The sequence below is a fragment of the Pholis gunnellus genome, assembly GCF_910591455.1.
Source record: "Pholis gunnellus genome assembly, chromosome: 12".
In the NCBI taxonomy this organism is placed as follows: Eukaryota; Metazoa; Chordata; class Actinopteri; order Perciformes; family Pholidae; genus Pholis; species Pholis gunnellus.
Window position 1 is genome coordinate 7,784,317 of NC_136539.1, and position 16,398 is coordinate 7,800,714.

General features: G+C 41.3%; 1 protein-coding gene across 1 annotated transcript in view; it reads right to left on the bottom strand.

The window, feature by feature from the left end:
- Positions 1-5,967: 5,967 nt before the first annotated feature.
- tfpia (tissue factor pathway inhibitor a) overlaps positions 5,968-16,398 on the bottom strand; it is a 40,237-nt gene continuing 29,806 nt past the window's right edge. The window contains exons 3-7 of the mRNA XM_079170027.1: positions 12,365-12,541; positions 11,583-11,657; positions 9,608-9,661; positions 7,063-7,239; positions 5,968-6,889 (exon numbers count right to left, since the gene is read on the bottom strand). Of these exons, the coding sequence (XP_079026153.1) occupies positions 6,825-6,889; positions 7,063-7,239; positions 9,608-9,661; positions 11,583-11,657; positions 12,365-12,541 (548 nt within the window). The 3' untranslated portion in view covers positions 5,968-6,824. The remainder of the gene's footprint in view (positions 6,890-7,062; positions 7,240-9,607; positions 9,662-11,582; positions 11,658-12,364; positions 12,542-16,398) is intronic.

Genomic DNA, 16,398 nt, shown 5'->3' on the forward strand with positions numbered 1-16,398 from the left:
CACCACTCACAGCAGGCTTCTTGTTAGCCAATGAAACAAGGCCGATTGTAAAACAGACATTTTGCAGGTGGGCTTGTGGTTAGTCTAAGAATATGAAACCGCATCATAATTATTGAATAGCTACAAAAGCTTAGATGTACGAGTAAGTAAGTCATTCCCTTTATGTTAATATTTATAAACTTACTTATTTTTCTTCTCTGGTCAGTTACTATAGGGAAGTGTCTGTGTCTGTATTTGATTGACAACAACTGGCAGGCTGAGCTCCAGCAAGGTAATGCAGACATAAAGCAAACCAACTGATACTGCAGCTAACAGGCCACACAAAGACACTGTTTCCTTACTGGTTCTGATGAGGAAGGGACCACACCACTGTAAACTGACCAAAAATAACATTTACAGGTGTGGCTTTGATCGGTTTAACATGCTGCAGCACACTTGCTAATTAGCCAACTAGCCTGGAAAGGTGACATTAGTGCAAGCTGCTTTGGGCCGGGTAAAGGGTAACAGAAACCGTTACAAAGCCCGAGTAGACAGCTGAACTGAAGATAAGAGCGACTCTTTCCATTAGACGGGCGTGAGGCGGACAACTGACAAAAACAACTGAAAAGTCTCCTGTGTAGGTACGCCGTTGGTCTACTGCGTGCCAATGATAGGACTCCAAAACTGACTTTTTCCCCAGGAGAGATTTGACATACAGAGTAGAGGGGTAAGTTTGAGCAGAAACAAAATATGACGTTTTGGAAGGAGTTTAAAAAGCTAATTAGGCCCCTTACCCCCTGTTCAAATGAGTGCAATGACAACGTATTCAAAAACAAACGTTGATATATTGTATTACAAGCTTGGGAATTTTCAAAAATAACCCTAAAATATCCCCCAAGGCAGTCACAATTGAGTATTAATCCAGCTCACTCTATGAGTTGGGATAACGACCAGTATAAAGAGCATGGACAGTAATAAACTGTGGTTTCAAAGAGAAACAAACTCATTTGGGACTTTTATAAACCTTGGAAACCAATTAACTGCTAAGTGTTTTGGCAATAATAATAATAGTCACATTTTCACAGGAGAGTAAGTCAACTAATTGGGGATCGGACAGAAATGTCTGCTGCAGACATTTGCTCACAGCAGCAGAAAATACAAGGAGAAAGAGAGCCGTGTATACTGGCTGGTAACAAAAAAGCATTTGCGTTACAAGAACTAAAAAGAGGAGCTTCGCTAGTTTGCGAATACGCCTCAGTACCTTTCTGGCAGGAAGGATTCAAACGGCAACATGTGCACATAAAGCGACAGCAGTACAGTACTGCAGGTTGACTTTTGGAAGGCAAACAGAGAGACACACAGAGCTTCCCAGGGGCCATTTCCTCTATTCTGTACATGCCAGAAGCCTCCTGCCAGCCAATAAATCAGGAAGCCTGTGTCACTGACTTTTTACCTCACACAAACACGATACACGCTTAGAAAGCACACAGTCTCTTTCCACCGTCCTCTATCGTCCACAAAGCACTGCGGCTCACACTGCCAGCCACTGCACACAGACAATGCTCCCCCGATGCTGCTTCTGAAGACATTAGCCCGTGATAGTTCTCATCGGGCACTTTGTGTGCTGAAATTAAACTGGAGAAAAAAAAGAGAAAAAAAAAAAGACCCTCCATAATGTATGAGCGGAAGAATTACCTCAAAAGGTTTCACATCCCCGAAACTGAATCCAGAACCCGAGGAGAGCGCTCTGAGACTGGTGCATATGTGCATCATTGTGCTTTTGTGTAATGCGATATCTTCGGCCTGGGGTAAGCAGAGAGGAAAAAAACAAACATTTGATGTATACTCGGGCCGCTGATTTGATCCGGTCTGAACAAAACCCACAATGAAGACTCGAAACTTGAAGAAGTTTAAAAAGGACAATAAAAGACGCTGGAAGGATATGGAACTGGCGTTCACATGCGAGAGCTCTTACAGTGTCCCCAGGGAGCTTGGGAGGTAAATCAATACGATGCAGGCTGCAGAGGTCCAGTGAGCCATGGTGATTTATGAGGGGTTACGTTTTAGGAGAACCGTCATTACTCTTGCGACTGTGAATCGAGCAGCCTTTGCACTCAATCTTAGTTGGCTGCCAGTAGTGTTTTTATACCCCTCATAATAGCATCAGTTAAACACGCGCAGCACAGGCAATCACTGCAAACTCCCAGCCATTATCACAACAACTTCTCCTAATTGGAAGGAGGAAAGAAAATCAATCGCTGATTGACTGCAAAAAGGAATCCTAAATGCAACCCCCGATGCCCCACACAGCTGCTATGTCAGTGTCAGCTACAGTGTGAATGAGATTCCACTGGCACAACCTCCCAAATTGCCATCACTTTAGGGAAGAGAGCCACCGTACCATGGAGATGGAAAAGGGCTTTGGGAGCTATGTGGCCGAGACCTTTACATTTAATAGCTGTTTTCTGGACTCGGGCAGTAAATACACGGCATGACGGTTTGGGGGTTGAGACTGTTGGGTTGCATGACACTCTCACTGCACAATCAGCTCATGTATTTAGTGTAGGCCAGGGCGATTGGAGGACTACAGAACAAAGAGGCCTCTCGGACTCATCCGACGGCGCTGCCTACTGGCAGCTTTGATGCTTCCGCTGTCCAAAGTGTCCCGACTGGCTGACATGCATGGACAGTGAATTAAAAATTAAAAAAGTTTTTGGCATTCCTGACCATGTGTGTCCTTTAACAACGTATAAATTAAAATCAAGCGTAATAATTCACATGAAATGTTTTACATCTATTCACTGGCAATATTTTGTGTCAGAGAAGCAGCACGACATTCATTTTGCATTGAGAGAAGTAAAGCTGTAGAGTAGTGCTCCCTAACATGCAGTGGAGACATACTGTCATGCAATGCTTCACCAGACTGGGAAAGCACAAAAAAATATATATTTTTGCTGCACAAAATTTTGATAATTTTTTCAGACTTTTTCTTGTAACATCAGTATGGCTGGATCATTTTGTTTCTTCAAGCCTCTGGTTAAACGGCTCACGACTCGTTCACATATTCCACTAGTGATGGAGGTAACAGTTAGAGGCTGCTTCGCTTTAAAAAAGGTCCTCGAAACCTATTTTCTCAACCAGCTTCTCACTATGAGTGACGGTTTTCCACACAAGCTCAAAAATAAATCTGCCAAAGTCACATGGGAGACTTCTGGACTTGTGTCTCTGTTGTTTTCTTCCCACTAGTTTGAAGATCAAATTTGAATGAAGATGCGATGACATTTGTGTGGCCGTCCGCTTTGAAGCCAGACTACTGTCAATCAAATACTGTCAATCAAATCCGACCCACGCCCACACAATCCCGATGAAGCAGATGAGCACACTGGAGGTTTTTAAGAGTTAAACTCTTAAAAAATAACAAGTGACTTTTTTTTTCAACCAAACTTTTACTTTGATGGTTGTTTATTATATAAATATTTTATATTTACAAGGAAAACCTACATTTCAAGAGCCCAACAGTTTTCTTCCTCAATATTTTACAATGAACACAATCTTTCCTTATCTTACCACTTCTTCGCTTGTTTTTTTTTGGTGGGGAGGAGCTTTAAAGTTACTTCTTGGTGGGTTAACACTTTGAAACTTTTAAAAAGGCAAAGCAGTGTATAAAACCAGCACATGTTGACTGGATTAATCAGATTTTTGATAATTGCCGTTCATAATTGCCCATTCATCAATACAGAAGCGTTTAATCAAACCATTTGGGAACACTGCCCCTATGTCATTGCAAAACCCACGAGAAGTCTGCAGGTCAGCTTGCAGCAATATCACATTTGACCTGTTGACAGAAAATACAAAAGTTCACTGGCGTCCACAAACTTGGCTGTGAACAACCAATCTGCTTCTGCTCCGAGTGCTGCCCCTGCATGCTCTGCCACCTCCCTTGTAGGGCACTCCAGTGCATCTTTCATGAGCGCAGTGGTGACCACCGTCATCATACCCTCCTCCTACACATCACCATCATCACCACCACCCTTCTCTTCTTCTTTCTTTTTTACTGTCCAGAACACAAACTTCCAGCATGTCCAAATATGCTGCTTATGTAACCATGCAGATGATATAGCAACCGGTGGCCACCGCTGACATCAAAGCCCCTCGTTGATGAATGGAGCTGAATCACCGTTGCATTCCTGTTCAAACAATCTGAAAAAGGCTGCGTGTGTGTGTGTGTCATCCCTTAATATTGATTACTTAATCTACCGAATGACTGCCAAGTCTATTGTACAGGAGCAATGCGTGGCTGTATATGGCCGAGTCAGGCATGCATGCAAGCCGATATTAAAACTGATCCTTTGAGTTTATATATGCCAATAGTGTTAATAGTGCCAATAGAATCAGAGGTTAAACGGCTTTTTACGCGTTCCATAAATAAACTACTGTAGGCTACAGTGTCCGCGTGCGTAAACCCCCTATACATCCCTCGACGTACAATCAGACACATGTTGTGCATAAAAAAAAAGCTCCACATAGCAGATACGGGTAGCTCGGAATATCTTATTTTATCTTCATGGCACTATGCATTATATGTCATACGTGATCACGCACGACGCGCTTGGATGGCGTCCACAACCCCCCAACAAATAAATGACCGCTGTTTCACTATATTCTCCCATCACAGCTATCGTTCTCACGCGCAGCTCTTGACAAAAGGGCATCGAAGCTTAACTGGACCCCGGTTACTGACGCTCGCGCTGCTGTCCCGACGTTTCCAATGGATTGAGGACACCGCAGCAATATTCTGTTAATGCACATGCCTCGAGCCTAATCCATGCAGATATAGAGTTAAATGACATCCATACCCATACACACACACACACACACACACACACACACACACACACACACAGATTTACAGATTGCACTGTCAACTCTGCGTTAAATCCGCTCCGACGTTACCGCCGAGCTCAAATGGAAACATGGAAGTAAAGACAGCGCATCGCACACAATTCACAGTTCCCGTTTCGGCGAGTCCTACCGGAGAATTACAAATCCAACAGCAGCGCTGGAATAGACTCTCTCAAGGCTTGTGTCTTCTGTCTTGGGCGCAGAGCACCAAACGCTGCGGATCTCCGGCGCTCAATGAGCGCAGACGAGGCGGCTGTCAGGTTGACGTTGGAAGGCTAACCCACAACTTCCTGTTACATCACACCGGAGCCTGCAGCCGAGGACCTGGGAGCGAGTGGAGCGCAGTGCAGGAGCTAACACAGACCTGCGAGTGGACTGTGCTAGTGCAGCTTTAACTTAACGGTTTCAATACTATTGTGTGTCAGTTGTGAATGTTATTTCCAAATATTAAAAACGGAACGGCATTGGGATTGAATGATGGCAAATCACTGAATCGATTACTTTGTACATGTATGTATTGGACAGAAAAAAGAATGGAATCAGCCCATAAAATAAAAGACTTAATAATGTGCTTAACTGCTCAAATTCACTGGAAACAAATACACAGGACAAGACTTCAATGTCCTCACTGGCAACTGTTTTTGGGAGTTTAGTTTGAATTATTTTTTGTGCAATAGACTCAGAAGTAAAGAATTGTCTGGAAGATTGATGACATTGCAATAGTTAAAAAACAAAGTGTTGATTGTATGAGTTTAACCTCTCAGATTCCCTGACAAAAAAATACACCGGATGTGACATCAGTGGTAACTACAGCCCAGAAGGGAGGCCAATAAATAATAACTTTACTTTTTTTTTTTTAACAAATCAACTATCAAAAAAAAAGTCCAACACATTATTTCTTGTCCGAATTTGAGTATAGAGTTGTTTCATTTTCATACACTATTTTTCCTCATGTGAAAAAGCTATGGGATCTATGTTAGCATGCTATTCTAATGTTTTGTTTAGCTTTCTTTTTAGTAATGTTAAACATGTTGTACTTACATACAAACAGACAGATGGGAAATAAATCAGACAAAGAACCAGAGGAAAGAGAAAATCGTCAAAGTTTATTATACAAACTCGTACAGTCCAATTCTTTACAACCATGGTTATAAAAGTATACAGTAAAGAGAATGCTATGCAGCCAACAGACTGCTGACGACCTCTTTGAAGACTTACTTTACACAACACTGCCCCTCCATGGTTCTCCTTACCAACAACGCCAGCAGGACTGCAACAGTGATTTACTGAACTGCAATCAAATTGATTAAAAAGAAATAAAAAACAAAAGGTGTTCATGTTTAATACGACAAAAGAAAAACAGTCATTACCTTGTTCACATTGATTTATGGCTGTGACATGGTCATCTTGATTAATGTGGTTTCTCAAGATCATTCTGCGTACTGTTGTGGTTGATCAGGATTGCCACCAGTTTAATCTGCTAATGCCATTTCACATTGATTAACAAAAGTGGAGCTATACAAAAACTCTTGTGGAAAAGCATCAGTTACTGTATAGCACTGGAAGCATTCATTTTGTTACTGAAAAAAAATATGTCCCCATAAAAGTTAAAGTGAAATGTGATAACAGAGCCCTGAAACTGTAAAAAATGAAAAAGCATAATACATTGTAAAAGCATCGACACAGAGAGCGTCGGTGTGGAGAGCTGCTACTATCAGCAAAACAAATGTGTTTTTTTGTCAATGAGATATTGAAATAATAATGTGGATAAGGATGATAATTACATCCAGTCACTACAAAAGGTAAATCACGTACACTAAATCCCATTTATACAAGTACCGCAGCACTACAAAACAATAGATATGAGTGTAGCTGAACATAACATATGGACATAAATAAAGGTGGCTCCACAGTAGTGCAGGATGTGATGCAGAGCCGAGTGTTCAGACCGAGCGGTTGGCAATGTTGTTTATGTTTTTCTTCCTTATTCGGATCCTCTTCCCATGAGCTGCAACAGAACACGGCCACATTACACAATATTCATTTCATCATGAAAAACCTGTACTTAAAATGCTTACAGCCAGTACATGTACTTTCTACAATTAAACAATACTAAGTCATGAATTCAAAGTAATTCTTTTTGAGGCATTTTTAAAATGAAAAGAAATCAAATATTCCTACGCTTGCACTTGCGGATGCAGTCTTTCCGCTGTGTGAAGTTGTTCTTGTTTCCTCCGCAGCCGCTGTAGTGAAACATCTGGCATCTCTTGTTCTTGGGGTTGAATGCAAACCTCTTCTCTGCACCTTGACACGTCCCCCTGTCCACGGGGCTGAAGCACAGCTCGGAGGGGTTCAAGACTGTGGAACAGAAGTGAGAGCCAGAGATTAACAATTATTTTCATTTTTCAAATGATAAATATCATCCTGTATATTATCCATTAAATGTTATATCATGGTGTATTTGGATCTCATGGATCCATTCCAGCAGTGTTACAGGGTCAGGTAAGGGGGTGGAGCTCCTGAAGAAGAACGCTGCCTGTTTGCTTTTCATCAACATTCTCGTAGCTTTTAACTGCTTTTAATTGGCATTGTACAAACGCAGGACTTTCACCCAGTAGACAGCTGTTTGTGTCCCGTGTGAAACCAAAAGCAAACATTGAGTTTACAGCTGTTGTAACGTAACAAACATTATGAAAAGTATTTTTGGTTCAAAAAAGTCAATGTATCCTTTGGTTTGGAGAAAACTACAATGTTAACATTTATTTCTCCAACTCCACTCTAAATGTGTTCATATCCTCATCCATTAAGCTTCAGTCTGACTTAATAATTGTGTCCACGGTCTGCAGGCTCTCATCCTGAAATGGAGAGATTTGAAAAAGTGAGAGTTGTTATATTGACTCCACAGTGCTGTGTAAGCTATCCTCTCTGATCCCTTCTCCAGCTTTCTTCATGGTGAGAAACACAGCAATGTTCTTTCAGCAACCATGAGAGGTCTTTACCTCAACTGAAAGGACATTGGTTTTCAAAGGCAAACACTACAACTTTAAAAGTCCAACTATCTAATCATTATGACTTCATTTGTTGGGGTTCAACATTATTATCATCAATAGTAGCAAAGCATGGGACATTATGACATATGTAATACAAGAAGAAATCTCCTTATATTGCTGTTTTATTCAGTTTAAGAATTATTAAATAAGAAAACAAAAATCTTAAATTCTGTTTTACTTAACATTTTGTACCATGTCTCAAACATTTTTGCTCAAACCTGAACTAAAAGAAAAAATATACACACATTGACAAACCGCAAAAGATCGCGGAAGCGGGGCCCAGAGGGGCCGTGGCCCGGTTCACTTTTGGAGTCTGATATACTATTTTCGGAATAAAACCCTGAATTCTGTAAGAGAGAGACAGAGAGCTGCAAGCTGAAAACAGCCAACTCATACTTCCCTCTGTTGCCCACATTGCATGGTTGAATCAATTCATTTTTATTTTATTTTATTCAGATACAAAAGTCTACAATACCACTTCCACCACTGAAACTAAAGGTGTACATCACTTTAAAACCACAAGATGTCAGTCTTTGGTTTCAACATTGTAGTATATGCTTGGCAGAATGACACCATACTCAAGATGTATGCCAATTCCATAATGCTAATTGTGCAACTTTTATGACTTTGAAATTCAAAGGCCCCATTTCATTGCAGTAGTAAAAGCACAAACGTCACTTTGACATGAATCATTAGCAAAGATTATCCTCTAAATCTGTCTGATTTAAGATCTGTATAATTCATTGTTACTTTAAGGAGCTTTACTTTCATGCCAGCATTGTTTCTGAGTGATTGATTTGTGAACTCATCGCAGGAATAACGAAAATTGATTGATAAGGAGGCGATACTGTTGAGGCTAAGTCATCCTGAATCTGTCCCTCTCAACATTTTCTGACAAGAGGGAAATTGGATTCTTATAATGATAACTCTTTGAATGAGCTGAGGGAAGCAGGCCAGGGTCTCCTGCTGTGGCCTTGGAACACGACAACCGTGATGTATGCACCCTCAATCATAATACACAGAAAATTAGTAAGTGGGAATACATGACAAATGGGCTGTGTGAAGGAGACACCGATGCTCTCTGTTTCTGCCCTTTGCCTTGCACAGCAGAAGCAATTTTGCAAGCTGTCTACCATCTATGCATCGCTGCACCTTGAGTTTTTATTTCATTTTACTACAGTTAGGTTATTGGCAGCCCACAAGGGTTTAATGAATGAACTAGATTTGCTTACATTGAGGTTCAAGCATAACTCAGAATTCAGCATGGACTGGTTGCTACTCTCAAGGCAGGATGATTGATGTGATTATGACTAACAAAAGTGAATCTATCCTAAATGTCTGGTGCCCTGTGATGAATTAACACTGCTCTGTGGCTTTGGGCCACGGTGTCTGCACTAAAAAGGTCACTGGACTAAAAACTGTAATCAACAACACAATCGGCAAATCTCTGATGTTCTTCAAACTGAAAAAAGTTCCTTCTTAACGTGTGTTCAGACAAAAAAAATGTTTGCCTCATGCCGTGACGCAGCACAGATTGTGCAGTTTGCGTTTAACCGCCACAATTAGCAATGTAGCAATTGTACCGCCATTGGCTGTAAGCTAGCTTGTATGAACCGGCCATGTTAGGGTTCGGTTCTATTAACATTATATTGACATTTGGAGTCATACTTTCTTACCTTTTGGCTCTTCATTAGTGTAATTTGCTTGCACCTGAAGTTCACTCAATTCCCCTGAAAAACAAAAAACACACACATCAAGAGATCAGTCATTTTATTTTGGGATCGCTACGACTCTTATGTCTTAACCTCTTCCACTCCCCCCCATTTTGGAGCAACAACGCCTAAAATGACATACCCAAATTAAATTGCCTGAATCTTCTGAACCACTTTGACTATATGCATAAATGAGGTCTGTCTTGAAAGAAAACCCCCCAAGGTACCTAGTGAAAGTGTCTGTAGACCTGTAGGTCATACAGAAACAGAGCAGTGGGCCTTAGAAGTCAGTAAAAAGTGAAAAACTATGACCGCGTCGGCTGACTGCTTATATCGATAATGAGCTCGGTTTGTCCTATTTATACCACTGTTTTATACCAGCCGCTAGCTCCATGGTAGCATCCGCTAGCACATTTACTCGTAAAATCGGGTCTATACTGTATCTTTCGCCGTCAAAATGCTGCAAGACCCGACTTGCAGCGGTCATGGCAACTTTGGACAGTGTGTGTTTGGGCTCCTTTTGTGAAAAATCCGTGAGGAATTAAAGAAAACCGATGCTTTCTTCGCAAAAAACACGTTTCTATGCATGATGGGATTTTTTTTTTTTTTTTTGTGCCATGTTTTGTGACGTAATTTTCGTAAGCAAGCCGTAAGAACGGAAAGGGAGGGGATCGCGGGCGCCGGCGTCCTCGCGGAGTTGAAGAGGTTTTAAGGACAGAACTAGAACCAGGGCTTGACTAGCTTATCTTAGCTTAAAGACTGGAAGCGGGGGGGAAAGAAGCTAGCCTGGCTCTCTTTGAAGCTCAGAAATCTGCCAAACAGCGTCTCTGAGGCTCACTAATCAACACCTGCTTTGTTTGATCAATACACAAAGGTAATAAGGAAATGACAAATTGTGCTTTGGGTTTGAGTCTTGTTAACTAATTTGTGACGGACCGCAGTTGCACCTTCTTCACCGACTTTCCTGGCAACCTCATTGTGATGACCAGTCTTTGGTGGGCTTGCAGTGGTAAGTCTGCCGTCCTCCCCTTCTTGCCATCGGCTATTTTGCAAATACAACATTTCTGCCTCCTGGGCTTAGCGCTGCCCAAGACGATCGTGATTGGAAAATGCAAAAAAAGACAAAGCATTTTTTCCCCTCTACCAGAATGATAACGTGAGGAGCCAGACCTTTGTTTATCCCTGAAACAAATCTGTGGATATAGGTCTGGCTCTGCGAGACTGGCTATACGAGACTATCTGTAACGTGCAGAGAGTAAGTAGTGTTGACTCACAAAGACTATGGTTGAGGATTTGGTGGCAAAGCGAAAAGCAAAAGCACCTGTTTGGCAATTTCGGATTGAAACCCAATGTGAATAGAGAACCTGATGATGTTAGTGACCGTGTCGCAGCCAGGACATGGCGCAGCAGTGCCGGGTAAAAACCTGCGACCCCGCCGCCAAAGCTCGAGCGGCGAGTTAAACAGCCATCCAATGTAAAAGATTGTAAAATATCCGGTGTTATCTGTTACATCGTTTTTGTCTTTTAAGTTTATTAACTGATAGTAAAATGTCCCTTCACTTTGTTTTCCAGTCTTTATGCTAAGCTAGGCTAACCGCCTCCAAGCGTTTACTCCATGCTATGAGAGTAGTGTCAATCTTCTCATCTCCCTTTAAAGAAAAGAATGTATCCCATAAATGTTGAACCATTCTTTTACAGAGTAATTTGATTTGATTTTGAGGAAGACTGCACATTCAACAAATACGCATCAAATTCAAACCTGAATTACACATACACCAAATATGTATTGTAAAGGGTTTTGAGATGATTCAACACAAACCCAGTGATTAGGGGTTGATGACATTTTTAGAATGTCTTATAATTTATTTATTTTTTATAATTACAACAAGCAACAAAACTTAAACACATTATACTTCAAGTGTGATGTATTTAGTCTTACCAGTCATGGTTGGCTGCACAACACTGGATTTTCTGGCAGACAGTGTGAGCAGTTCTGGTACCTCGGTGGGCTTTGCTATATTGACAAAAGAAAAAAAGAAAAAGTACCAACTGAGACGCTGTGGCTCCATGGCCAACGTAAATCCAATTAATTCATGCCTATATTTAGAACAGATCACATTAAATCCCAGCAATCAATCATAATTCAAATAAGTTTAATTTCATTAGTATCAGACCAGAAAGTGTATTGGTCTGGAAAAACTAATGAAACCAGGCAGTCATATATCTGAAATACTTATCCATGAAAAAAAAAGAAGCTTTTCCAATGGATTTTCTGTACACCGATCACAGTCGAGCGACTCTCTCGTTATATTCGTTGATAGTTTCAATCTCTAAATGACTTTAAGTCGGGCCTAAGTCTAGCATAATTGGGTGTGCTTTGGTCACTTTCAAAGGATTTAAATGCAAAATCAAGGTGAAATGTGATTTCATGGTCAGCTAAATAATTCATCCAAAAGTTAATTTTCTGAGGTAGAACTACTTTGGTTATGTAACCGCCCTGAAATGAGTTTGCATTTGTTGTGCAGCAGCTGTGATCTGCTGTGCCTTGGCTGTCCGTGAAACCAGAGCAGTAAACTCTGAGGTAAAGGCAGAAAAAGTAATTATTATTAACAACTGACTTGTAAGGCTGAGGTGTATGACCTGAGAGCACGTTTCTTTTTTTTTTTTTAAAGACACAGTCCATTTTCCACCAAATGCAAACAATTGTTCAACCTGGCCTACCTGGGTTCTGACATTTCGCCTGGCACTCGGACATGCTCCTGAAATTGTTGGCATTGCCAAAGCAGCCGCCGTAAAAGAAATGTTTGCAATGCTGACTTTTGCTGTCAAAGAAGTAGCGAGTCACCAGCCCTCGACAGGGACCAGGAGCTTCGGCTAGGTGACATGGGTTCTTGTCATCTAGGAAAGAGAGAGAGAGAGAGAACGATTGTTAGAAACAAAAAAATATTCCATCAATTATTGAGTCTGTTGCTCAATAAATTATGAGCAAATGTGTTAAATGGATTTGTTTTTCTTCACACAATAAATTGCCCAGCAGTCCACAGTTCTTACTCCCACAGGCCCCGCCCTCTACTGGACTCCTCCAATCACAAGCACGCAATCGCCCACTGACAATTTGCGGTCAGTGGGCGCCAGCTAATCAAGTACCATCCTCTTTATCATCGACGAACCCCGCTTTGCACGCTGACTGCCTACCGGACTCCCCGTTTGGAGAACCACATCAGTGCCCGTCATGTCCTGGCCTCATTGCGGGGTGTGCAAATTCACAAGGCTTGCTTCAAGTGCCTCGGCATGGACCAGGGTCATTTTCGTTCTGAACATAAAGCTCCGATGACTAAAATCTGAAATCAACAGTTTTGCAAACACTGGCCTCTGGGGTCACAGCTGGCCCACTTCCTGTCCCCGCAGCTGTACAGTAACATTTTCTTCAGTTTTCAGACCCACTCACAATCTTTAAACACTCACAGCAAGAACTTCCTTGTGTTCCCCAGTGAACCACATCACTTCCTCTTGTCTTTTTTCTCTGCTTTCTTTTCTGGCACATCTCTTCTACTTCTTACCTCAGCTCTAACTCCCCATGTTCACTTCTTAGCGCTCGTCGCATACATTATAACCCTCGGGTCTTGGGAGTATTGGGATCAGGGCATTGCAGCTCTAAATCCTGCATCTTGCATCGTGCAGAGTTGACGTAAGGTTGCTGTAATAGTGCATGTTTGTTTCCTTGATAGCAATTCTTATTACTTTCCAACCTTTTCTACGTTTGGAAGGGAAATGTAAAAGTTAGAGATTATTCGTACTTTGAATCCGTCAGACAAACTGCTGTCAGATTCTCTTCAATCTGAAATCTGTAGCTTTAAATGTTATCAACACCTGCAGCAGCGTGGAGCACTCGACAGCAGAGTTCTTGTGGAGGGTTGTCAGGCCCCCTCCTTTGAATAAGCTGCCACGAAACCTAAAAAAAACAAACTTGTTCAAGCTAGTGACAGGCTGATGCTTGATTTGAGTCTGTAACATGATGGCAACCACAGTGTAAAACACATAACTTCCAGTTTACTGTTTCAAACTGACTTTATTCATGTCATTATCAGCCAAGACAGGTGCAGCCTGACAAGGTGTGACTAGCTGACGTTTTTCAACAGCAGAGTGTGCATCCCACCACGGCATGTGTACTGGCGGCCACCCACAGAGCTGGATAATGATTTATTTATCAAGAAATAGTGCAGTTCTTTCTCCTGATACTTACACGATTCTTCACATGTCTGTGATGTGGAAGGTTTGTGAATGTAGTACTTAATGATTACATCACATTTAAAATGACAATGATGAGGCAGTGTGTAATCCAAAGGTTGTTGAGGCGATGAAATAAATAAGTAAACCTCTTAAACCTCGTCAGTACAACCTCATGCTGTGAACCCAAACTTTGATCAAATCCACCAAAAGTACCAAAATATGCCAGGCTGTATTTTGGAGAGATGTGTCTGAAATGATGCAGACTGTATTCAAGAAGTGGACGTCGTCATCGTGGCGTCATCCATTGGTTTTTGGACTGCGGATTTGAAGCCTTGGGTTAGGCATTTTGACCGTCGCCATGTTGGTTTTTGACTGTCAACATCTTGTTTTGTTGCAACCAGAACTGACAGGAGAGGGTGGATCTAAATAGAACCGAAAGCTGAATAAGACAACCACAAAGGTTGCAAATATTTTCCATGAACTGCAAAAACACTTTGAAAGGGTTAAAGTGCCAGACCGGACAACCGACCATTTGAGGGGTTCAAATTCTGAAATTGATTTGGTCGTTTTGATCACTACTGAAGTTGATTTAAATATCTAACTCTGTGAAAGTGGAAAATAATATCAATATCTAATAATAAAGGACATTGTTTTATACAGACTTTTTGTCCTCTAACGTCATCAGAGCAACTTTTTTAAAGTGAGGCCCAAGAGTTGAAGGAACATAAAGGGGCAGGTATTTTAAGGCATTCAAATATGAATAGATTACACTACATTTTCAAATACAGTATACAAAACGAACGAATGATTCTGAGATTTGAGGGGACTGCCACACTGTAGATTGTTTACATAATATCTGTCTTCAACACCGCTATAATGCCATTATATTCTTCTATTTTAGCTTTAAAGCAACAGTTGTCTTTCTTTAAGTGGGGTTGTATGAGGTGGGCTCCATAGTCAGTGTATTCCAACAGCTCCTTACTGTTTTTGTCAAAGTAGTCTTGTGGCTTTGAAGACAGAATTGATAACGGCTTCAGTCCCCCATCAGTGGGCTGCCTTAGGTGGGCCTTTATGTTTAGGTGGCTGAAAGCCGTTTTTTTGCTCCCCCATGTCCACATCAGTGCAATGCTACTACTGTAGGTAATAAACCGACTTTGGATAAGCACCTCATCCAAGCCCCCTTCAAATAAGGCAAACTATCACTTTAAGCTCTCATAACTTCTATAAGACATGCAGTCATCAAGGGTTTGCAACAAGAACTTCCACTGACCGGATGTTCATGATTTACTGGCTGACAACAAAAAAAATCAATCACCTTTGTTAGCCAAATTTGAATTCTGTTGAGACTTCTGACTACGGTGATTAAACAGGCTATCATTGTAACATCTAAATGCATTTTACGAGGTGACTTTGACTTAAAAGCATGGGCAAAGAGACGTGTCAAAGAGTACTCTGGCGCTCTCCGTGCAGCAACGCAGTAATGAATAATTCAGAAACACAATTCTCTGTGAAGGTGATATGTGTTTTGAGGAGAATTATCGGTCAGCTCTTTTTTCAAACGCTGCGTGGAAAATAGACGGACCGTCGTTCCAGAGAGTTTGGGCCTTTTTTTTTCAGGCTCAGATGATTGCGAGCAGCAAATGAACATGCATATGTTCATGTTTGTCTTCATAGTTTGGCCCCTTTGAGATGAGAAAGACGATATTTCACGACAATGTACCACGGATCTATTGCAAACTAACAATGTTTAGACCGCACTTTTAGTCGCCCCAACCCTCTCTAATCTCTTTACTCGCCCAATTTATTCATCAATGCTTGATTTCTTCCTCCATATTTTGAAATGTTTTCATTATTCCTGCATCTGAAAGTGCTGACACGATCTTGACCAGGCCTCCTGTGAAAAAAAAAGAAAGAAGAAAATCTCTAATGGAATAGATATTTAAGCAAAATAAATGAAACCGGGCGTAAAAATAACAGCTGCCACTGGATGGAGACAGACGTAATCCAATCACAGAGAAAGACACTGTCCTCAGCAGCAAAATCAGCCTATCCAGATTTACAAAATCTATTTCTGATTGCTTCATCACAGTGCTATTGTTTGCATATCGCACCGTGCCATATAGACATAGTGGGATCAAAGCACCAATGTAGCAGAGTGTTAAAGGTCCATGTTTGCAGGCTGAGCTCTAAGGAGAGTGAGAGTTACTCTTCAAAAAGCTTCTTTTTTCAGATCCCAAAGCACCTAAATTGTCAGTATACTTTACATTAGGCCAGTGGGAGAAAAAAATACGACAGGATGAAATAACATTGTTTCTGACGGGGAATTTCCAGCACGTCATGGGGAGAGAAAAAGGTCACGGAACACATCTAAAATCCACAGAGTCTGGAGCACATTGAAACTAAACTATCACCATGAACAAAGCCTGATTTATTCACATTTATTCATCAGAGCATATCTGTGGGAGGTCTTGATGTGATGACAGGTTATGAGCTATAAATGTCTCTGCGACGGTTGAGAACCACTG